The sequence below is a fragment of the Ammospiza caudacuta genome, chromosome 1, assembly GCF_027887145.1.
Source record: "Ammospiza caudacuta isolate bAmmCau1 chromosome 1, bAmmCau1.pri, whole genome shotgun sequence".
Lineage (NCBI taxonomy): Eukaryota > Metazoa > Chordata > Aves > Passeriformes > Passerellidae > Ammospiza > Ammospiza caudacuta.
The window spans coordinates 80,682,084-80,706,335 of NC_080593.1; the positions used below are offsets into that span (position 1 = coordinate 80,682,084).

Below are 24,252 nucleotides of genomic sequence, written 5' to 3' on the forward strand. Positions count from 1 at the left end.
TGGTCAAAATTTACTAGCTAATAAAGACCAGAATACATTTCCACAGTTAGGGAGTTACGTATGTTTTATATAAAAGCATTCATGAAACTACAAAGCAGTCAACACTTAAAGCAAAGGCAAATATTATTTTGTAAGGCATGAAGGAAAGATACATCATTGCAATTTAAAATGGTTTTTATGGCAATAAAGTAACATACTTTTTTAAAATACAGAGCCAAATTAAAATATAGCCAAACCTAAACTGTCAAACTTCTTAAAGCAAGAGATCAGACAATTATGTCAAATATGTTTAATTTTTTTCAAAATAACTGATGGCAAAATAAAATATTTACATCATGTCATACTGTGTAAACATGTAACATCACTGTACAAAGAAATATACATGCAAAATAAAGCAAAACATTTAACTAAAACAATAAAGAAAAATAATACACAAACAATGATATGAGGTTGGTACGAATACACATCCAGTTTCGAAGTCAGTTGTTTTCTTTTAAAAAGTTTCTGTACAACTTTACAAAAAACCCAAAGAACCAAAAAAAAAAAGAAAAAAAAAAGGAAAAAAAAAAAGAATAAATAGGATACAGTGGAAGCCACAAAGCTCAAAACCTCAAACTAACCCAAGCTAGGTTATGGCTTAACACCCATATATCTAACTCTTGTGGGATGTCAGCTTGGTTTCCTTAAACATGGCATTTCACAAAAACATAGATGACAACACACCCACATGAACTCAGTGATGCACAGAAAACCATCTCTGTCTTTTTAAATATCTCACACTAATATTACTTCAACCTTAAAAACAGTTACTAAGACAATTACATTACATGTCCAATTCTCCTCATCTGACTGCTACTTGCCGAATGTATTCTTTACCAAAGACCACAAGATTAATTTGTTCATTTCACAGAAAGAAGTAAAAAAACAGATTTGAAAATTCTAAAAAGTAGTGAAGTGTTGAGACTGATTTGGGGAAAGTCAAACTTTGGCATTTTAAATATAATAATAATAATAATAATAATAATTTTAAAAAGTGTCACTCTACTTCTTAACCAGTTTGACATTTGGGATACTAATCTCTCTCTCTCTCTCTCTCTCTTAATTTTTTTTCTTTTTAACAATCCTTAAAACTGACTAGTCTTGACTAAATTTCATGCTAATCCTCATCTTAAACTAATAATGACAGTGTGGTACAACACACCCGCCCATGCCCACCCAGAACCCCCAATCACACAAACAAAACCATAAAGCTCGCCGTACTAAGTATGTGCTTTTTCTATATATTTATTACAGTTACAACAGAGGTCCTCATAAATAGTTGCATAAAATGTTAAAGCCACAACATTGCACATGATATGAAAGAAAACAAAATCCCAAATGAGTGCATTTACAGTATTTCATCCTGCTGTATACTGCTTGACAATTGGGTCAGCAAGCTGGGCACCAACCCAAAGTTCTTTTCTGGGGGGACAGTGACTACTGCCCCAAACTGAAGACCCGCACAGTGGTATACCACCATTTAGGAAGGAGGGGGGAAAAAAGGATGAGAGGAGAGGGAAAAAAAATTACAGACCGAAGGCAGGTAACAGTCTATATACAAGTAAGGCCTACATTTTATCAGAGCAAAACAATTCATTCTATTTGTATGCAAAATCTTTTGAGGTTGGATGCACTTAAAAGCAGAGTCTGATCTCAGTGCACTGCTACGTGAGATACATACAGGCGAGGCAACTGGAAAGCTCTAGGACCAAGTGAAAACCAGATGTTATAAATGGAGGCCGTACCAATGGGCAGCCATTTTGGTGAGTCTTCTCCAGGCATGATCTGATTTTTGTTTAACACCAGTGCTTTAAACATAGGCATTTCTTCCTTGAATAAATCTTGAAAACGGTAGCTAAGTTCACTTGCAAAATTCAACTCTTGTTTATTAAAAAAACTATTTTTTTTTTTGCAGAAACCTGAATAAAATACTGTTGCTGTATCGCTTGTGACTGCTTTTTGCAGAGTACAGTGCTATTGTCCTCCACCCCCGTGAAGTCTGCATCTCCAGTCCCCTGCGCCGCCCCGCGCGGGTCCCTGTGGAATGCATTTGCACACGAACATTCACTAGCAGCTGGTTGGCTTGGGGTTTGCTTTCCTCAAAATTCAAGTCAACAGCTGATTGGCAGGAGGAGTCTATCTCCAGTCTGATTGATTGGCAGGAGGAGTCCATCTCCAGTCTGATTGATTGGCAGGTGAAAGAGAATGAGAGAGAACTTCAAGCAAGGTCAAACTCTTGGCAAGAGCCTGCTCTGTAAGAAGTTTTTAATGCTACGGATGGGTCGAACATCATTCTGGTGTTTTCGCCGCTCAATGAACGAAGTCAGTCTGGATATATCAATGCTCTCAGCACTTTTGCCATTCCCCAGCTGCAGCCACTGCTCCTGGAGGGCCAGTGCAGCCGAGGGACGCTTAGCTGGGTCATCCTGAAGTAGGAAGCATACAAAATCTTTGGCCTTCTGGCTAACTCCTTTGAAGTAGTCATCTGGGAAACTAAAGTCTAAGCGGCAAATATTCAGGCAAGTTTCCTCTACGCTTTCATCCAGGAAAGGAGAGACGCCACTAAGAAGGACATAAGTGAGCACTCCAATGCTCCAAACATCTGAAGTGAGTGAAACAGGATTTCCAAGAATAATTTCAGGAGCTGCAAACTCTGGGTTTCCAAGTAACTGGTGGATATAGTACGTGGTATTGAGCTGGACTGCATCTCCAAAGTCAGCCAGTTTTATTGTTGGCTTAGAGGAACTCTGGTCCACCAAAATATTTTCAGGCTAGAAAACATAAAAGCAAAAGTTAAATGTCTTTTTTCAAGTCAGTCTAACACACATTTAATGCTCCATCTTAACTGCTTCCCAGCAAGTGTGGTCAGCCCTAGAACATAGATAGCTGCACTCTATAAGGACCACTGCAGAAGGCCAGCTCTGCAAAGCCCTGAGGCAGTCTTAACAAGGCTTCCCCTGACCAACCAGCAGGTGGGTTCTTGCCTATTGCAATATGCAATGCATCTGCTTTAGCTGTTGTAGCTGCTGGCACTACATTTTTTGCAGGAAATATAGCTCTGCCAGTTAATACTTCAGTTATTCATGACAGTAGCTTTGCAAAGCTTCACAGGAACTGTGTTTCAAAACTTAAGCTTAAGGAACAACAATTATGAATAGAGGGTGAATAAAGCAACTGTTCCATTTGTTTTACATCGGACACAACAAAACCCTTGCATTTAAAGACTGGAAGACTGTAAATATTTGCATGATGCTTTCAACAGAATCCAGCTTTATTTGGAAACTCTTTCATGTAATGCAGCTGTACAGATGGAAGACAAGCCCTGTTAGGAGACTATGGCAGCAGAAGATCCTGTTGGATGCATATGACTTCAAGAGAACTGCCCCATTACTGGTGAGCTGAAAGTGGACTTATTTCTACAGTTTTATTTCTAAAGCTACTGCTGCTGTAATCTCTGCAAAGTAAGAGCAACTTACCTACAACTAGTTTTTAATTAGTTCATCTGTATGTGAGACCAGAAAAAGTACTGGTGAACTCTCTATAGCACACTAAAAAAAAATTAATGGTATGAAGACCCAAACTGGTTCTGCTTGGAAACAGAAGTACATGGAGGGAAGAGACTCAGACTTTTTGCTTTTTCTCACCATGACCTCATTTGGCTAAACAGACCCTGCCTACAAAGATGACTTGTCAATGCTAAAATTATTATTCATATACAGGTGAAAAAAAAGTGTAAGGAGTAAGTTTTTAATTAATATTTATGTTGAGACCTTCTCACATAGTTTTTTTTAACTACAATGCATTAAACCCTTGTGGCTCAAGTAACACACTAAAGGAAGAACAAAGGCCCAAAGAAGCATCATTCATTTAGGTATTACAGCCCTCAAAGTGCAAAGATGAGAAATATTTTTGCAGCAAAAGAAGAAAACAAGTCTCTTTCACAATAAACTCGATGCTTCTTGAGAAAGAAATGGATTTCTGGTGCAAGTTTATCAGAAATTAAATAAATACATAAATAAGTAAATAACCAAGCAAAATTTCCTGTTAGCAATTGTTTCCAGCAAAAAGGGCCACAACGAGCAAGCGAGCTATAAGGAGAAAGCATAGGGAATTGAGAGTTTCTGCTTTGCTGCCTGAGTGACCTAAAGCATTTAGGAATGGAGCCCCAAGCCACTGGGAGTACTTTATGACTCTCAAAGCATTTCACAATTCTCTCTTCCCAGATGCAAGTTTTCTAGAAGAGGGAGATTTTTATGCCCAGAATGACGCTGCTCAGAATTCCATTAGCACCTCACCTTTAGGTCCAAATGTGCTATTCTGCAGTTATGAAGATACTGCACAGCTTCCAGAATCTCTCCCAGGTAGAGTCTGATCTTCCCTTCTGTGAGGTTTCCCCATCGCACGACATAGTCCAGAAGGCGACCCTGGTCAGCCCTGTTGCAATTACAACGGTTGCATTTTGGATTAATCCATGCTTCAGAACTGAGAAAACCTCAAGAGGCTACAGATTACAGCAGTAACTGTAGCCTGCAGAGCTTACAACACAGTGGACTGGGGTATGAAGAGGAGATATCATATCTAGCTACCAGATCACAACATTCCTAATTCACTTTTGTGGCCATTTGATACAAAAATACTGTTGAATCTTTAGACTAAGATAATCATCCACATGTATATTTAATATCTCTATTTGTTCTCTTCTGAGTATTAAACTCAACATTTTAGTAACAGCATTAGACAACTGCAGTATTTTACTTAGGTACTCTCAAACTGCTATGAAATTTTAGAGCACCTTATTCATTAACCACCATAAATGCCCCAGAAAGTCAGCTGTAAAGTTGCATTTGACAGATAATTTAGAGTGCACACACATTTCTAACACTAGTATGTAGTTGGTGGAGGTCTCAAAGGTATCGAGAAGGCCAATGAGCTGGGGATGCTGGAGATTCTGCATGACTCCAAGTTCATGGGTAACCTGGTCTCGCTTCATCAACTTCTTATTCACAAACTTAGTGGCTACTGCTCGCTTGGTTCCCTTCTGGTCACACTTCTTAACGACAGAAAATCTGCCCCTGGAACACAACAATGAAAGGAAAGAGATACAATAAGGACATACTTTTACTTGAAAGATATACTCCAAGAGATCTAATTTTGATCTCTAATAAGTAATAACCCTTACAGAGAAGGTTCTGGGCATGAGAATTTTCAGTGCATGCATCTAATACAAATCGTGACTGTAGAAACTTGACAGATATCTGTCATATGACACCTGCAGACAACCTGTCAGAGTAATAACCAGCTTTCAAAGGTCATTATAAAGTTGGCAAACTGTATATTCTACATGAGTTATTTTGCCCCTTTTCAGACTCCTTCTGTCTGTAGTTTTCATTCCCTAAATAAGGAGGTTGAGGAGAACTTCACTACAGAAGCAGTGTCAGTCACTATAAGGGATGCTTAAAAAAAATAAATCTCTTCATCTACAATACCACTTCAGCCTATTTGCATTCTGTTTCTGTAGTGCCATCTAGTGCTGGTAAAAGTCTTGCTTCCTCACTTCTACTAAACCCAACAAAATTCTGGCCTTTTAGGCTTGTACACTAAGTATTTATCAAGGAGAATTTAATTTTTGAAAGAGAAGTCAGTATTTTGACACAGACAGCTTTGAAGATCAGCATACAGAACACACCTGCCAAGCTCAGCCACTTCACTATAGTGGGAATCAAAGTTGTCTTTCCAGATTACCATGATCCCATCACTTCCAGGACCTAAACAAACAAACAAAAAAGAGAAGGACAGGATGTCCAAGATTTAATACACTCAGATCCCTTGGCTATGAGGGGAATCACCCCATTTTATTAATCCCCATATGACACACAGGGTGGCATCAGGACAAACTGGATTATACACCAGGGCAGCCCAGCCAATGCAGTAGAACCAATCTATAGTGGAAACAATTCAGGTTACAGTGGGAACTGTCTGTACAGGAATGAGTAACCTTAGCAAGCTGAGGGAAACAGTGAAAAGACATCTTACATTATACCTCATAATCCATAATACACCTGTCACTGGAAAAACAAGTGGCCAGGCTGTGTAGCAGCTACCTTAGAGAACAACTCTTATTTTTCAGGAAATGCTAGTATAAAGACCAAAATTTCCCTTCCAGCTTCTTTTATATATTGCAACACACTGATCAAAGGGCTTAGCTGCTGTCTGTCTTGGGTCAGTGAGCAAGAAGTGCCTGAAATAATCATCACCTCAATATGTTATCAGTAAGGCACTTACTGTGGCTACCCACAGGCAGTGCTCAAAGTGGCACCACTGAACATAAACACCCAAAAATTTCAGATAAGATTTGGAGGGTTTAAAATTCCAAGAAAGCAGCAAAGGTCTTTGAAAAAAAGGGAAGAAACACTGTATTTTGAAGAGGTTTGGGAGAAATCCCTGTATCAGCTGAGAAACTTCATGTCTTGGGGTTTTTTATGTGAGTCAGTTTGAGACAGAGCCATTCTGCTACAATCTATTAGCTAATTCTCACCAGTGGAAAAATATATGGGCCTCACAATAGACTAAAGGACCCAGATGGCATCAATTGTTATGAGCTGTCTTGTAAGAAAATTTTTGATCCTGCTGTCTATATTTTCCCTGTTTCTAAAATGGAGAATTAGGAATGTTTAGGACAAGAATAAGTGAATGTATGAACACTCTCCAAAATTTATCCCTATGTCAGCAAACACATCAAGTAAAAATCTTTTTTGCCCTTTGCTGTCTGCCCCAAAACACAAGCATTTTTTATCTTTGCATGTTTCCTTTTCATTCCTCACAAACATTCAGGTTACCTTGCTTCAGTTACTGAAATAGTTCAACCGTATATCAGTGATGCAAAGACAAGAACTAGTTGTATGTTCTAAAAATTGTAGCTTTACACTTCAAGAAAAGGAGAAAAATAAATTATAAAGTAATGCTACTCTTTTCTTATCTGTACACTGAAGAAATTATGTTAGCATCGTAGCATTCACTGAGACTAAACTAAGAATGCTGATGATAAATATGATTTTATCAGTGTGTTTTAACTAGTACTGGCAAAGTGAATGCATGAATGTGTACACGAACCTCTAATCCCTTACATCCTAAAACTGCAGCTATTCCCGCTGAAACAGGCGCTACATGACAGGTAAAAAGGCTCGTTATCAATGCTCTTTAACAAAGGGGTGTCCAGGAGCTGAGCTTTTCTTGCTACTGTTCTATGGGTACCAGGCACTTTGACTGTACCTAGGCTTTAGAAGAAGGCAGAGCCAGGCCTACCTAAAACTCGTAGACTGGCGGAGGAAGAAACCGAACCCATGTCGTTTGCAGCTATGCACGTGTAGATACCATCGTCTTCCGCAGTGACGCCTACGATTTTCAGCGACGCCTCTCCCAGGTCACTGCAAACACAACGGCAGCTGTTAACCTTACAGTAACTGCACAGACCTTAAGCTGTGAAAATCAGACAAAGTTAGGCTGATATTCTTTATACTTCTTATTCTCCAGCTCGTATCTCTCTCTGGATGAACATAGTAAAACCCGTATCAGAAGCGTTCACCAGAACCTGAGCACTTTGTGGTTATCCAGTATCTTGGGAAGTCCTACAAATCACTAGAAAAACATCCTGACTGGCACTCTGTCTCACCATGTCTCAGCCTCTACTGTTGGAAAAATCAAGTACTCCCCCTGTTTCTTCCTGCTTCCTTTACCTACTTCAAGTTTTCAGAAGCCATATCAAGACAAATATCCATCCTTGTTCTTTCTGAAAGCTTCGTTTCCATCCGTGACTCCCAGGAGGTGTCAGCTGATCAGCCATTTCTGCTTTCAGAGCATTAAGCCTTGTAAGAGCTGGCTTGCTCTTCAACACAAAAGGCACACTTCACCACAACTTTGGAGATCTCAGAATCTGGGAGAATGAGGATGGAAGGAAACTAGAAAGGACTTAGGTTTACTCTCTGCTCCAGAGCACTGACAGCATTAAGCTAGGTAATACCAAAGCAGAAAGACTCTGCAGGCTCTTCCTTAGTCTTTCTCACTGGTCAACCACCCTTTTTGTTTGATGTTTTGTCTTTAAATGTTTCCTTAAATTTTCCTCTGTGCAATAAAGTTCTAGTAGTCTTTTGACTAGCTGCCATGGACATGAACAATAGATAATTTAATTTGCAAGTCTCTTAAAAATGTGAATACTTGGCAAGTCCCCCCTAGACTTTTTACCTCTAGGCTCAAACCAATGCTAACATTGTGTTGTTTTTTTCACAATAATGCATATTTTCAAGATCTTTTATCAGACTTTCCTTTGGATTCATCTCAGCTGCCACAAGTAATTTTACTGACTGACCCAAAACCTATTTGCAGTGGTCTTCACCACACAATTTCAGGGGAAAAAAAAAAAGTAAATTTTAGGAACACAAGAAGATGACACCCTTCTCCAACTCAAAGAACATTTCAGGATTATTTCTAGAAATCTGTCAGTCACAGCCAAGATTATTCACTGGATATAATTCTGTAATGAGCAACAATGAATTAAACCTAGCAAATTTAACTCTTACACATCTCCAAACAGCCCTGGATCTAATAGTAAAGCTGCCATATTGCCTTTGTCTTTCCATTAAAAACAAACAAAAAACCCAATGAAAAGAAAAAGCAGAAGCAGCAGAAAGTAAAGAACAGTATAACATGCCATCAACTTTTCACAAAAGAGCCCTTCATTCTGAATTAAGAGTATAATTCATAATTATGCCATTTCTTCACACTGAAGTTACTCATTAAACTACATTTTCTGTATGTAAAAGATGCTTTTTCGGAAAAAAAAATTTCTTTTTTAATCTGCAGCTTCCTATTCCAAAATAACAAGTTCTCCTGAAATATTTATCCTGGTGTTTGATTTACCAGTTATTCTGTTATGTTCTAACATAGCAAAGCTAAAACCAGAGAAAAATGTTAATATTCATGCTTCAACAATGAAGAGTGATGTTGTCACATCAGTAGGAAGCTAAGGCCTCTTTGCAAAACACAGTAGTGTGATCTGAGGGCCACTAATGGAAATAAGGGCCTGGCAGGGTCTGTCACAGTACTGGCATGTCACAACACATGGGACTGTTTCAATGACCAGGTCAGTGTGACAGACCACAACGGTTTCTGCAATAGCAAATGAAAAAGAGCAGATTAATTTTATTTTGTTTTTAAAAATCAACTGATTATAACATTTTGTTACCCTAGCCATATGCAGAAGTTACACAACATTTCTGGAAAATCTCAGTGATGATATATTTCTGTCTGAGAGCAACCCTATCCTCATAGCTCAAAGCCAAACGCTGTCCCACACCAGGGGTGCAAATTAAAAACGTCACAGTTTGAGCAGTTTCTGTTGACCATGGCACAAATTACCTGTAGGAAATGCTGTGATGGCCGTCATTGCTCAGTGTATTATGATCAGGACCTTTCCAAGTAACTGAAGCCTTGGGGCGACCACAGACTTTACACCTAAGCACGATGGTCTCTCCTGTCTCACATGTTACCTCACTCAATGGAATTATAAACTCTGGGGGAACTGGAAAAAGAGAATTAATGGCATTAGGTAAACTGAAGCAAATACATTTAATTTCTATTCCTTGCACTGTTTTCTATTAGATGAAGCTGTACTTTAGATTTCCAAGGTTAATATATATCCCCTGCCCTTGGAGCAAATCCATGGTTAGGCCCTTTGCTGGGGCTCTACAGAGCCAGTAAATTTTTCTCTACATGAACTTGGACACAACACTACTGCTGTGCCACAGATAACTCTGAAGCTTACCATGGTGAACCAAACACCCAGTTTATGGTAAGTGAGGAAAGTTGTCTACACTGAAAAGTGTTTAAGGATGTGCTCAGCTAGGCTATCTTTATATCCAGCCAAGTTTGCAAAATACACTTCATCCACTGAAGCACTTTAGGGCTTTCCCTTTTCCACAGGTGAAACTCAAAGACTTTGTTTCTGTCTATTAAACTAAAACCCCAGTTTGGCTCTGAACCCAGTGGGCCACCATCTCTGTCCTGATCTACCTCTGCACTGAAGAGGTCCTGAATGTTTCCTAGGATGCAAGATTGAAAATAAAGCAGCTCCAATTCCTGGCCGTGTTACTTTGCAAATTCAGCAAGGTCCCACTTCCATATGGAACACATCATATGGTCTTTGAGTTTTATGTTGTTTTGAACTTGTGATCAAAAAAGTGTTTCTTGCATCTTAAAAAACAAATATGATGTATTTCATTCTATCTTATCTAAAAAGAGCCCACATATATTTTTGTAGAAAGCACTCAGTTCCTGACATAATTCATATCAAGCAAATAACGTTTTAATCAAATTTATTGACTGAAACTTTTAAAAATTAAAGCAACTTACCATCATAAATGTAATTGGGGTTGAGAAGCTGGAAAGGAGAAATTAAAGAATTAGTGTCCTGATAATCTTATAATAACTTAAAGAATGGTAGAAAACCAAGCACAGAGATGGACCAAAGTTAGCTGTACCCACAATATCCAAGAAACATTTGAATACTACCATTTCTGCACCACTTTATTCTTTTTGGGCTTTTTTTTTGTATGATGTTTTCAGGTTTGAAGGTTTTAACTTCCTGTTTTCAGATATGGCAAAAACTGTCCACTAAAGCCACTGATGCCTTTGATTCCTTCCTGTGAAGTTCTGACAGAAGCTACTTTTAAAGAAATCCCAACCCAACTTCTTTTGGAAGCGACACCTTTGAAGACTTACTTTTACAGAAACCTTGTTGGCAAGTCCTTCTCGGGATTTGCGATAACCATTTTCTAGCTTGCCTTCCCTTTTGCCGTCTTTATCTTTTTTCTCAGATTTCTTCCTTAATCGGAGTGCTGTGTGCCAAGACGTTGACTTCCTGTACACAGAACACGAAACTCTGATCAATTCTTTTCAACTCCCTGTTATGCCCTATACTATCTAGTTTCACATGGCATTGGGAAAGTATGTCAAAATGTTATTTTTATGTATTACAGTATAGTAAAATGAAATACATTAAGTATTCCATAAGGGATGCCACCCTTGGCTAAAACTGTGAACAAGCTAGTAATGTAGTCTGAAGTTCAGTATTCCTTGAAATCATTGCTCAAATGGTAAATTTTCTATAGGAAAATGCAAACTGTCAATCTAATTGAACAACTAACAGTATGAAGCCCATACCAAATGCAGCCTTACAAAAGCTTTACACAAAATTCAAACTGAACTTTGATACAATTTCTTCCATTGCAGAGATGAAAGAGTTGTTCCTAGCATACAGTAATTTTCAATAGGCTTGTGGCTTAAAGCAGATATCTAGGAACTCTGAAATCTTGTTTTATTTGAACAAACATTCCCCGTTTTCCTAGACAAAAGTGTCTAGACTGGCAATTCATTCTATTAAATAAACAAGTTAAAATAAATGGTTTCTGCTCTTAGATAAGGCATTCTTTTCCCAGAAGACTAGGCTATTGCAACTCTTTATTAAAGAATATGTGCTTCTGGGATATTTTTCACTAGCTTTATTTTGATGGTTGCTAAGAGACCTCTTCAGTACTTGTTCTGCTTGTTGTTCATTTATTTCTCCACGATCACATCAACTTTTGGCCTTAAACGTTGAAAGTTTTCTCTAAATTGGAAGTTTTATTCCTTCCTCCCCTTCTACGCACAGCCAGGCACTCACTTGATGGTTCCATCAGGGTTGTCAATGATGATTGCACTGGTATGCCCCAAGACATAGCCGGGAATCCAGCCCTCGGCTGCGGGGCACTGATCGGTGGCGGCTCTGAACACCAAAAACATGTTCTGTTGGTTGCTGGCTAGAATCTGCACGACCTCTCCTTGGTAGACATTTATCTCATCCTCCTTCACTGCCGTGTAATCGTGTGTCACCAGCATGGTGGAGATATTGCTACTGCTGCTACTTTCACTCTGCAAGCGTCAATCAGAAGCAGAGAGAGCAGTAGGGAAAAAAAAGAGAATCGAGTTTAAAATTCACGAAGAAGACAGGCTGTTCTTGGCCTGCTACATTACCTACCTAATCCACTTGGTTTACACTGTAGTCAAAGAAAAGAGCAATGTTCTCTCTTTTACAGTTGCCTGTGTCTGTTTATCTTGTGCATTAGTCTGATATTTGAGCATCTTTATGTAGTGCTGCTGCACAAATTTATTCCCAATACAGTTACTCAATATAATTTCTGTTAACTAGAAGTCAGTTTATTCACAAATTGCAACCTGTCTTCCTTTCAAGCTCAGACACTGAACCTTGCATCTTCATCAGGCATCAAAACTACAGTACAAGCATGTGAGACAGTTTTTCACGGTCTTCTAAGTTCAGTTTCCAAATCATAGTCATTAGTTCATAATCACTGGAAACTCCAACAATGAAAAATACATGTAGTCTTCCTAGCACTACCTGTCAGATCTCAGACACTGCCCTTGTGCACACAAAACATGACAAGCTACAAAAGAACAAAACAGGGTTTTGACAGCATCTCTCAAAACTACAAGATTTATCTCTGGTTGCATCTGTATGATCAGGTTTATTCTTTTAAATGCAGAGGATGAAGTAAATTAGGGAAACAAGAAATTATTAATTTGACGGTCAAAATAGACCCACTAAACTGTAAGAATCACTTCTAATTGATTAGTGACTAAGATAGCTGAGTGTTGTTACCTGTTTATTGTACACTTTCAACTACTGTCCATGATTTTGTTCATTTCCCCAGCAAGCATTTGTGGAAAGCTAATTATCGCTGAGAAGGTGTATATTCAAAAAGAACAAAAGGCCTACTCCTGACAATAAACCTACTGGAAATTATTATTGTTTTAAAAGTAAGACTTACTTTGTCCATTTACATCTATTTCTTATACAAGGTTCAATAAATAGAAATGTGAAAACTATTATCAGATTACACAACCTACTCCCTCAGTAATTATTTCTTTCTTGAAACAAGTTAAAATCAAGGTGAATGGCCTATTAATGATGTGGCATGAAATATGTGTGTGTGTGTCTTTTGTCTCTGTTCTTACTTCAGACTGTTTCAGGTCACTCAGTGCCAGCGAGGGCTTGCTATGGCTCAGTAGAAGCCGAGCTGAAGAAGGAAATGAGTACCCATGTCCTGGGTACTCCCACTGCTTATAGAGCAGAACCACATTAGTACCCCTCATGTGCTAGTAGCCAGTGGAAAGCCTGGCACACAAGATTAAAACAGCATCATTTTTTATCTTTTTTTTCTCAAAACTGTCAAATATTTCTCAAATATTGAGGAGATACAGAGGGGTTCAGTTGACAGCCTGGTGCACTGGGAGCCCTAAACACTGCGTTCTCTTGCAATCTGCTAAAGGCCTTGAACAAGTCACTCCATCCCTCTGTGCCTGTGCTTCCCTGAGGACTCTGGCTGAGAAATCAAGACATTTGGAATGGAACAGTCTCAGATTACTAATTTCATAGCATGTTTAACACCCTGATGCTTGGAGTGCCAGTGACTGTAATTTTATTCTAGATGGACTGTTATATTAAAATGAGTGACTCAAAGCTTCTTTTTTGCCATATTAGAATGATGAAGCTACCTCAGTGAAAAAATATGCTACCTCAGAATATGCTACCTCAGTGAAAAAAGATCTCATTGTGGATTTTAACTCTACTAAAGGATATTTACATTAATTTCAGATGCTGTATTTCCAGTGGAGAGCTAACTTCTTTCTCTGTTTAGAAGATGGCCTGCATGGCCTTTTGTATTATTAAGTCCTTTCTATGACTCAGGCAAACTGAGAACAGCTGAACCAAAGAAATTAAATCTCATTCAGTCATTATTTAAATGAGGATGACAACTTGCTACACTCTTTTACCTAGATGAAAAACAACTCTATTCAAAAAAGCAGCTTTTGTTGACTTCTCCTGGTACGAATTCCAGAGAAAATGAAGGAAAGTTGCAGTATCAACCTAAGCCTCAAACCTTGCCTCACACACTATTCCTGAACATACTGTTTCTTAGGATGCAGCAGAATTTGTGTAACTGCAAGACTGACCTTTCTATAACATAACATTTCTTTCTGACATTTAAGTCTTGTAGGATCATAATAAACTCTGAATATTTCTTATGTTCAACGGGGACACTTAAATCTGTTAAATAAACAACTGTCTGGTAACTACTAAGTGACAAATGTTCCTGAGAATGTGTTTATACCAGAATTCATTCTCACCCTGGAGAGATAGCCTTTCCTTTTGCCTTTCCTTGCAAGGAAGCAATTATTCTTGCACAGTAATGTTTTCTTACTAAAAGTACTTCTGGTCGTCACTGACCTCAACTATGGGATTACAGGAGGATCTACAAACAAAATATAAAAAGTTCCTCCCATATTCCTCAACTAGCAAAACTTACTCTTTTTTCTTCTTAGAAGTAATTTTTCCTTAAATAATCTACCATAGCCATATATGCATGGGTATATCCATACAAAAATAGTTAAAATAAACCTTCACACCGATTTTCTCCAACTTGTTCAATGTGGTGTAGAATACTGATGATTGGTCTAGAAATGAGGTTATAAATGAGAACTTATGGCCCATCTCAATTACCAAATAAAAGAGTTATAGAGCTGTAAACATAGAGCTGAGAAGCAGAATGCATGCATTCCAACATTACATTTTACAGTGAGATAAAAACAAGCAATGGTGTCTTTGCTGAGATAATATCGAAATCCAAATGTTTTGGAATCTCAGTGCCATCCCATCTTTCACCTTTTCCTTTTTAATGCAGCAACCTGAATTAGTATTATGCAAGTACCACCATCTTAATTCACATACTATGCAGTAAATGCAAAATATTCAAATTACCCCAGATTTTGCATTACATTACATCACATCACATTTTGCTAGACTGAAGATCAATGCAAGACAGAGCTAAATCAAAAAAAAAGCTGAAGGAAGATCAGGATAAAATTACAAAACATGCAAAGCAAAATTTTTTTCTTCTGAAGCTATTATAAAAGTAAGTGTAAGAACTAAGAAGTCAAGAAAGCTTTGTGTGTTAAACAGTTCTATAAAGAAACACATGCATTTAAAAAAGGTCCAGCAAGTTAGGTGATTTGCAAAACTAGTATTGCATACCATTTGTGAGAGAGTAGAAAAACAAACATTCATGAACACAATGCTTAGTGAGAAAAAAATCATATGTGAGTTATAAAAGAAAGGCACCATAACCTGCCTACCGCCTCCATGGCAAATGCCTCAACATTTTTGCTTTCTATTTGCACATGCCCCAGTGCTGGCTGTGTTGCTTTCCTGGTGGATGTTATTAGGAATAACGTAGATTCTGTTGACAGCCTGGATTTCTACACAAACACACCAAGTGCACACTAAGAGGCTGAGTCTCCAGAAAACCGAAACCATTTCTTCTTACAAAGGAGAACAGACAAGTGGAGCGGGTAATCGTTTTGGTTGTAGTAGAAGTAGGATTATTGTCGCTGGGCTTTGCTGGCCTATTTTGAGTGGATTGCAGCAAGCTTCCTTGATCAAACACAGGAATTAAAAAGAGATTGATGTATAACAACTAAGGCTGAAAGGAGAGGGGGGAAAAAATAAATTAAGAAAAAAATAAAACTCAAGCAGCCCAGGGAACGTAGATGTCTCCACGAAGTTAAAACTCAACAGGACAATGGTGGCAAATTTGTGCGTGAAAGGGAAAAAAGCCCCAAGGCAATCCGCCAAAATCCTGAAGTCAGATTTAAGTGCTGGCACAATGCATACCCCAAAGTGCTCTGGCTGCCACGCTTCAGCATGTTAATTATGTGCCTTCAAATTAGAGACCAAAAAAGCAAGGACAGCAAGTTAGTAGGTATCAGCCTAGTGATCTATATTTTCAGCAGAGGCAGAAATCGCATCTAATGTTAGCAGTCGCTTTTGTGTCTGTATACATAGCCATGCTGGCATGTATACACACACACAGTAGACACTCTTGGCGTTTTAGTGTGCAGAAGATACCGGAACAGTTGATTATTTCAGAGCAGAACAGCACCGGAGAGCCAGAAGTTAGTACGGAGAATGATGGCAACGCACAGAAAGGGAGCATGGAAGGTTTTAGAAGAGCTCGCAGGACAGAGGTGCTCCGCTCTTACCCCATTACTCTGGGTGGAGTGAACTGACTGCTCGCTGGTCGAGGAGCATGTGCTCATGCGGTCTGTGTCCTTGCTGTGTGAAGAGTGGCGGTGGACCTGCCGCTGGAGGGAGTCATTGTCCCCAGGGAAAGTGAAGGAGCCAGGGCGGCTGGCAGGGGATGCTGGGATGGAGCTCCAAAAGGAGCCCTTCTGCAGGGGGCTGCTGGGTGGAAAGGTTTCCTTGCCAAAAGGAGAAGGGAAAGTCGTGGACAGAGGAGAGTTCATTGGAGAGATGGCTCCTGGCCTTGGCTTCCCAAGCGTCAGTGATCCTATGCTGTTCCTTGTTCGACTGTCCTCTGAGATTCCACGTGAGTCTTTCTGGGCTCCATCAGCTGAGCCAGAAATGTTTCCTGCTGTCTTCCTGGGACTTTCAATAACTTTCATCTTGGGAATCTGTTCAGCTTCTCTCTGAGGACCATCCGGCTCTGCACTGGGAGGGTGCCTGTCTGGCTGGCTCAGGCCAGTTTCTAAAGAGGTGTTGTAGTGTGGCAGGGAGTGATTGTGAATGGACATACCTGACATCTTGTCTGCCTCTGCTTGGGCCGAGGCTGCAGAGGAGACCAGGACTGGGGAATGGTGTCTGACAGGCTGGGGGATCCGGGATGGCCGGCTACGGCTGGAGCTGGGGATGCCAGTACAGCTGCTGGGGCCGCCGCTGTTAGCGCTGCCGCTCCCGCCGCCACCTCCGCCACTGCTGTGGTTCCTCTGGTACTCGATCGGGGACGTCAAGGCTGCAGTGGGGGCGAGGGGGGAGGCGGTCAGGGGAAAGGGGGCAGGAGAGGGAACAGGAACAGTTTAAAACAGACATGTCTACTGGCAAAAAGGGGAGTGCTGTTCAAATAAATTTCCTTAGCAGTGGAAAGATGCCACAGACCTCAAGTCGCTTTTCTGTATTTAACCTTCATGACCTGCTGCATCTACCAATATTAAAGATTACAAATCTGAAACTAAGATGTTTTCCTCTAGGATTACACTGTCAGCCAGCAGCCAAGTTGGGAAAAAACAGGTGTCACTCCACATTCTCTGCTTGTTGTTACTCATTATAACTGTTTAAAAAAATCTAGGTTGGAACAAAAACTGATAGATATAAAAATAGAGCAAAACCCTTTTAGTGTCACAGAGGATGATACCACCTTCTACTTTTCTCCTGCAGAATCTGAATGTGCTGCCACAGTAAGATGCAACAACAATGGCCACCAAAATAATAGAAGCGAAACATATTCTGAATAGATGCTTAAAATTCCACATGGGTTTAGCCTTTAAAGGCTTGCAGTTGCTTAAAAGGGGTACACAAGCTCTCAACGGATGGCAGCTATCTTGATTCACTCCTACAAAACATTTGGAAAATTTCACCAAGAGAACACCATGTAAATTCAGATTACCACTCTTATAATAAATGCAAGCATCTGTTCTGAAGCAGAAATGTGGCACATATCCCCCAACTGTTCTCTATTAGCTCAGGAAAAAGGCAACTTGCAAAACATTTCAAAGCCAAGAAAAAAGAGATGAGAGAAAAGTCATCCAATTACGAACTTTCAGTAAAAGAAAATAATTTACCATTTAAAAAGTTGCGCTGGTTTTCCAAAATTTGGTTAATTTCATGGATCCATAACTGGCGGACTCCCGGACTGGCAGAATGCAAAATAAAGGTCTCCGTGACATCGCCCGTTCTTGATGTTAGTGCAAATTTACATGGATCGCTGTCCACATTTTCCTCCAGAGAAAGGCAACTCACCTTCATGAAAAGAAAATAGCATGTATTTTATGGGAAACATACCTCTAAAATCTCTTTCTTAGGAGTTTAGAGTCAGATCTTCAAATGATAACCACTCATTCCTGTAGCAAAATTATACCATGAAATGAAGTTACTTAATTCCAGTAAACTAAGAATTAGTGTACAGCTTACTGACACACTGTGCCTGAACAATCTCCAGCAGGTCAGCATGGCTGAATGTTCTTCATCCCTCACTTTCCTTTCAGATTAGTTAAAATGCTGGGCCTGCTGTGCAGCTCTCCCTACCACCAGCCCCAACTAAAGGCTTCAGCTGCAGATACAGCACTGCCTTGTACCTGGCTGTTCAGCCAGAGCTACGAACAGGTTCAGCTGGCAGGCAGAGCACCAAGGTGAATTAGGGGCAGTAGGGTGCACTCAAAAGGCTTCATAAGGGCTGCTGACTTCTAATATTATCAGTTTTTTTCAGGAAAATCTTGAAGTGGGGAAACACTTTGTTTGAGGAATATCTAAGAAGGTCGCACTACTTACAAATGTTATCTACATATTTGGGTATCATAAAAGATACAAAAAGAGTTACTATCTCTAGTGGCAATGACTTTGCAATGTGGTGTACAGCACAGAGCTGAAAACTAAACTTTGTGAATGCTTGTCCAGCACTTTGTGCCAGAAGACATGCTTTGATATCCTTCATGCAGGAGGCATCCTAGGAGTACTGGGATCCAAAGATCTCCACCTAACACTGGAGTGAGAACACATTCAGTAGGAAGTAATTTCAGGAAATGACTGGCACTTCATTGTGCTCTAGGGATGCACACCTAGCTGTCACTGGTGACTGCCCACAGAATGAGAAACTGTTACCTTAGCAGAGTTTGTGCAGGGGACACAAAAGACTCACACACAACAGTTACCTTGATACTGTTTTTAAACAAGAATCCGGGCATGGAGAAACCTTTCTTTTTATCTAGCAGCTCACTGAAAATGACAATCTGCTCAAACAGGAAGACCCGTCTCTCCTTGCAGCGTGGCAGAAGTCCTGTATCCTGGTCTGTAACCAAGAATGTGTCCTGGAGCAGGAGCTTACCCTGGGCTACAATTTTACCCTACACACAGAGGCAAGAAAAAACACATTTAGTGCAGTTCTTTTTTCTTTCGCCAATCAGCCTTTTTGAGCACATGTTCATGACAAACAGCATCGTGTACTTCCCATCTTCCAAGTGTTATTGACCACTCTTTATTCACTTCTTCTATACACAAGATATTCTTGTGCTCTTTCTCAAAAAAAACCAAATGTGAAAAAGAAAAAGAACCACACACACACAAAAAAAACCCCAAAAACCAAAAAACCCAAAACCAACCAACCAACCAACCTCAACAAAACATCAAAAACCCAAAACCAACCAACCAACAACCTCAAACAAAACAAAAAAAAACCCAGACCAAACTCCAAAAATCCACTCCACCCTTTTCAATTCATCCTGCATTTTGAGGCTTGGAACACTAAGGCTTTCATTTCTCTATTCTGAATAACTCCAGCAGTTACTCGTATAATCTTCCAGGGTGCTGAGTAGGGGCAGATCTCAAGTTCATGTCTGCATCACACAATATAAAGAGCTTTGCAAGTAAAACATGTGACTGTGGCCTGGCTGATGCATCCTGCTTCAGTAGCCAATTTCCATCTCTTCTAGACTTAGCAAAACAAGGAGGGTTACAGTTGCCTCAAGTACATGAAAGACCTTAGTGACTCCTCCTTTGTCTATACTACTGAAGTCAGGTCTGCTCACCTGCTGATAGCTGATTATTTCACTGTTTTGCAAGTCTTTAGCCAATAAAGGAACTGTAGTAAGATTGGTCCTTTCTTGATTTTGCAGAAGGGCTTTACCTAATGTGACTGATACAGGTAATGTTTCCGAAGAAAAAAGTCCTTGGCAGGGCTAAGACTTGATTTTTCATTTACTGCTTGTTGCACCAGCTAACCAGACAGTGAAGAAGCACTGCACACTTTTCTCCCCACAGTGTTAATGATTAATTTCTAGAGAACCTGAAAAAATCTCTAAGCAAAACTCCAGCCAACTTACATCAAATCCTTGCAGGCGGCCAACATTCATCATGTCATTACACCGTTTTGGTACTATACACATGACCTCTACAGCTTTCTGTTCAAGACAAATAAAAAGTCAAAGCTTTATTTTCCAAATTACTTAGCAGCATAAAGTTTTGTTTCATTTTATATGGTTGCTTTAGAACAGAAATGCAAGAAGTAAACACTTGTAATCGCTTTCTCAGGAAGATCAGAAAAGAAAAGTGACTCTGCCAAAACAAAAGAAGTTCTGAGTTAAAAGAATTCATATCACTAAGAGAAAATGCCTTAAGTACCTCTAGTTCTGTTGTGTCAAGATTAGCTTTTTTAGAATACTTGAGGAAGTCCTGAAAAAGAAAAAAAAATCAAGTAATATTTCTTTTCTCATTAATCATCAACAAGATATCTTAGAAAATCTGAATTTGATGGCCGCTATCAGAATATGACAGACTGCAGAAGACAACCATTTGGATTTAACTGATACAAAAACATATGGTAAGGCAATGACCTCTGTGCTATACAGGGCTGCTCTTCAGTAAACACTTATGTGATATTAAATTGACTGCAGGTGTAGCTGGAAAAGCTGTGATGAGTCCCAACAACTTCTATCACGTGTACATCTGAAAACAGTTGAGAGTTTCTTCTCCCATTCCTATGACACTGGTAAAAATTTTAACCATTTCCATGGCCTAAACACTTGGTCTTTAACTATTAAAAGAAAAAAGAAATTTCTGCCCAAGCCATCTACTGCAATTTTTGTAACTATCCCAATGTGCTCAGAAAATAATCATATGGCATTGCTTACAAATCTGGGTTCTGTTAGGGAAAGGAGTGGGAAAACATCAGCATTAAAAATTTTCTTAAAAAAGAAAACCTATCCGTTAACACATCTGTAACATATCTATTAACACAACTCATTCATCTCAACATCCCTTTACCTTTAGTAACAGCTGGTATTTCATAATTCTCTGCACAGGTTTTATTAGCAAGTCTGTGAGCTGAAGTCTGTGGCCCAGGCGTTGCTTTAGATCCTGAGAGTTGTAAAACAAACATTTTTGTTTGTTCAGTTAGAAAGACCCTTATTTTGTTGAGTTAGAAACACAGCATATGTATCAGTATATGGAGATATATACATATATATATAAAAACAAGGATATATCAGTATTAATGGTTATCACATCAGAAACTGGCAAAAGTAAAAAAAAATAAATATAATCTTCAGTTAGGAAAAGCTGGAGTCCTTCCCCTAATCACTGTTGCTCCCAAGGTATTCCCTTCTCCAAGCATCTTTCACCTCTTTTTGACAAGGCTTCAGAGTGAAATGTAATTTTTCAGTCACAAGTTGTATACAGCCTATTTTCAACAGTGATCTCTGCTTATCCAGAATTGCTATTTATTGCTATATAAAATGCACTGGTAACTACCTGGGCTAAGGCAATTAAGGATAAGACTCTACTGATTAATTAATATCTTATACTTAACCTTTAGTTTTCATCTCTAGGAGTCTGTATTAGATTTGAGAAATCAGAACAGAAATGGCAAGAAATTGCAATTTAAAACATTAACAACAATATCTGCTGCATTTGTTTTTTTGTTTTTTTTTTTTTTTTCTGGTTTGATTAACAGATTTGATAATCCTTCACCTCATATATCCCCTCTCATGAACTTACCTCAAAAAACGTATCAATGTATTCTGAGACAATGTGCTCAGACTTTGGTTTGTTTTGGCAGTAAACTATGTACATGTGCAACCTTCTCTCCTATAGGAACAAAGACACAAAATGATACATCATTATCAAGAAAAATACGTGACAGATTAAAATGGAGTATCATTTTAAGAAGTATGGCAATTTATATGCATGAACTTAAAAAGACCCCTTAAAGGAAAAGAAGCAGTTACATATGCAGAAATTACAGACCTGAAAACACATCTATTTGGGAACATCGTTATGATTTTAGAAAGGCAACACAAGTGAAAAAAATTCCCATCGCTATAAATCCTCCTGAATGACAGGTGTTCAGAGATGATAACTCAGCAGGTCCCACAACAAAGTTAAGCATGAAAATGGTTCTATTTTTCTTTCACCAAGAGCCATGGAAGGTTTGACAAGATGACCTCACAGTGATCCATTCCAACCTTACCCAGTTCGTGACTCTGTAATGGAGCCTTTGAAAGATACTACTTTTTATTCTATTTTAATAATGTGATTATTATTGAAATTTATTAGAATAATTACCTTCTCCTGATTACATGTATAAAACAGGAGAAAACTTTCATGTCTTTTATTTAATATTGGCTGTCCTACTGGAGTTTGGATGGGGATGTAGGTGATGAAGCCTGGAAATGCAAGCACTAGCATTTTTTTAACTCTGATCCTTTATCTTGTGCACATGCTTTTAACACCAAAGCAACAGAAAAAGAGAGAGGAAACAGCTTCTGCCTTTTAAGATTTATTCTTGATTACTGACATTGCATGTTAAGAAATACAGACATACCTACTCCAAAATCTTTCCTATCACTTTGCTAGGATTTGTTTGGGGTTAGAGGCTTTGCTTCCCAGAGACTTACAGAGTACTGACCAGTGAAGATAAATGGTAAGAAAGAAATGAAAAAATAAGATGGAGATTGGAAAGGCCACAGGACACAGATTAAGAACAGGAACTGAATCATTGTGTTCTAGCTGGTAGGGTTTTGCTAGAGGATGCTGTAATAGCATCACAGCTTGCCTTTCCATCTGGAGTGGTAAAGGTGCCTTTCAAAGACAATTTAATTACAAATAATACCAGGAGAAAGTAAAACAGCAATCAGAAACAGGGAGAGCTACTTCCTACAGGTTTCTCACTTTGCCAGTGACAAATTCCCATAAGGAGAAAGGATACAGAACTAGAACACACTCAAACTGGAAGAAGAATGAGCCTCTTTCCTATTTTTATTTCTTATATTCCATGCTATTGCACGGATACCTGGGATTAGAAGGCAGGTGTCATGTGAAATAATGATTCCCTTGCACCAAAGTGTAACTGAATAGAGAAAGGGGGTCCACATCCATGTTCCCTCTCCACAGGAAGTTACTGGGGACAAAGACTAAAACATTTACTACTTCTATTTAAGCTCTTAAAAGCTATCTGTCCACCTTTTACAGGTGAAGAACATTGTACAGCACTTTCTTAACTGTGTTGTACTTAATAGTCAATCATGTTGGCCAGTAGCAGCAATAGAGTTTGCCAAAAGAGACACTTGTACTTACATGTTTAACAAACAGGGATCCCAGCTTTTCTGGATCTTCAAGGCACTTCTCCAACTCTCCTAAAAAGAAGCTGAACATAAACAGAATAAACACTTTTTTTCTGACATCACACATTATAGTAACAGGTAATTGCAAGGCAAAGTGGTCTTACTGCAAGGCAAGACACTTTGGTATCCCCTGTCAGCAGCATTGGATATTAAGGTATGTCCAAGCTGACAATGGTTAACAGTGTAATATTTCAACATAGCTTTTTAAAAGGACATGTTGAATCCATGCCAAGATGAAAAAAACACCTGGCATTCACTAATAAAATTATTAAATTTCATATATATTGATTGAAAGCTTTACTCTTCCTAATCTGAATGCTTGAGATGCTAATATTGCCTTGCTAACCATGCCTAACAAATTCTTAAGACTGCATCGTTAGAAAAAAAGTAATATACAAAGTTATGTCAATATAAGAGATCCTCAGATGAAGTATTTTTATATATATATATATATATACACATATATCTAAATCTATATATACACATGCATTGTTCTTTAAAGCGAATCTCCACACCAACATTTGTAAGCTGAAGTTACATTTCCTACAACTCAAAGCACAAAACCAATTTCATTTACCTTGTATCTGAATATCTGAGGAAATAATTCCTAAAGTCAATCTAATACTTTTTAGGTACAATACGTACTCTCTGTGCCAGTCATAAATCTGGTGTATGTTTCCAAATACAATCTTGTCTTTGCCTTTCATATCATCAGGTACACCATCTTCCTTCATAAGTGCCATATAACCCTGCAACAGTCCAAGTGAATCCACTGTGAACATTCCTACTTAAAATAAAAACAAGTTGTCTTCTAATGCCCCTTTTCCCAGAAGATGTCCAATGGCGACAACTGCTTGGGACACAAAGCCAAACCAGAAAACTCTCCTATAACACAGCATAATATAAAGCACAGACACAAAG

At 38.9% G+C, this 24,252-nt stretch overlaps 1 protein-coding gene across 1 annotated transcript in view; it reads right to left on the reverse strand.

Annotated features, from left to right (window-relative positions):
- Positions 1-274: 274 nt before the first annotated feature.
- TRIO (trio Rho guanine nucleotide exchange factor) overlaps positions 275-24,252 on the reverse strand; it is a 247,080-nt gene continuing 223,102 nt past the window's right edge. Inside the window, exons 40-57 of the mRNA XM_058811071.1 lie at positions 23,977-24,080; positions 23,285-23,354; positions 21,707-21,796; positions 20,975-21,067; positions 20,333-20,383; positions 20,035-20,112; positions 18,868-19,059; positions 17,782-17,959; positions 16,186-16,955; positions 11,753-12,000; positions 10,813-10,951; positions 10,444-10,471; positions 9,451-9,613; positions 7,342-7,463; positions 5,726-5,804; positions 4,911-5,111; positions 4,335-4,473; positions 275-2,810 (exon numbers count right to left, since the gene is read on the reverse strand). Coding sequence (XP_058667054.1) covers positions 2,268-2,810; positions 4,335-4,473; positions 4,911-5,111; positions 5,726-5,804; positions 7,342-7,463; positions 9,451-9,613; positions 10,444-10,471; positions 10,813-10,951; positions 11,753-12,000; positions 16,186-16,955; positions 17,782-17,959; positions 18,868-19,059; positions 20,035-20,112; positions 20,333-20,383; positions 20,975-21,067; positions 21,707-21,796; positions 23,285-23,354; positions 23,977-24,080 — 3,288 coding nt within the window. The 3' untranslated portion in view covers positions 275-2,267. The remainder of the gene's footprint in view (positions 2,811-4,334; positions 4,474-4,910; positions 5,112-5,725; positions 5,805-7,341; positions 7,464-9,450; positions 9,614-10,443; positions 10,472-10,812; positions 10,952-11,752; positions 12,001-16,185; positions 16,956-17,781; positions 17,960-18,867; positions 19,060-20,034; positions 20,113-20,332; positions 20,384-20,974; positions 21,068-21,706; positions 21,797-23,284; positions 23,355-23,976; positions 24,081-24,252) is intronic.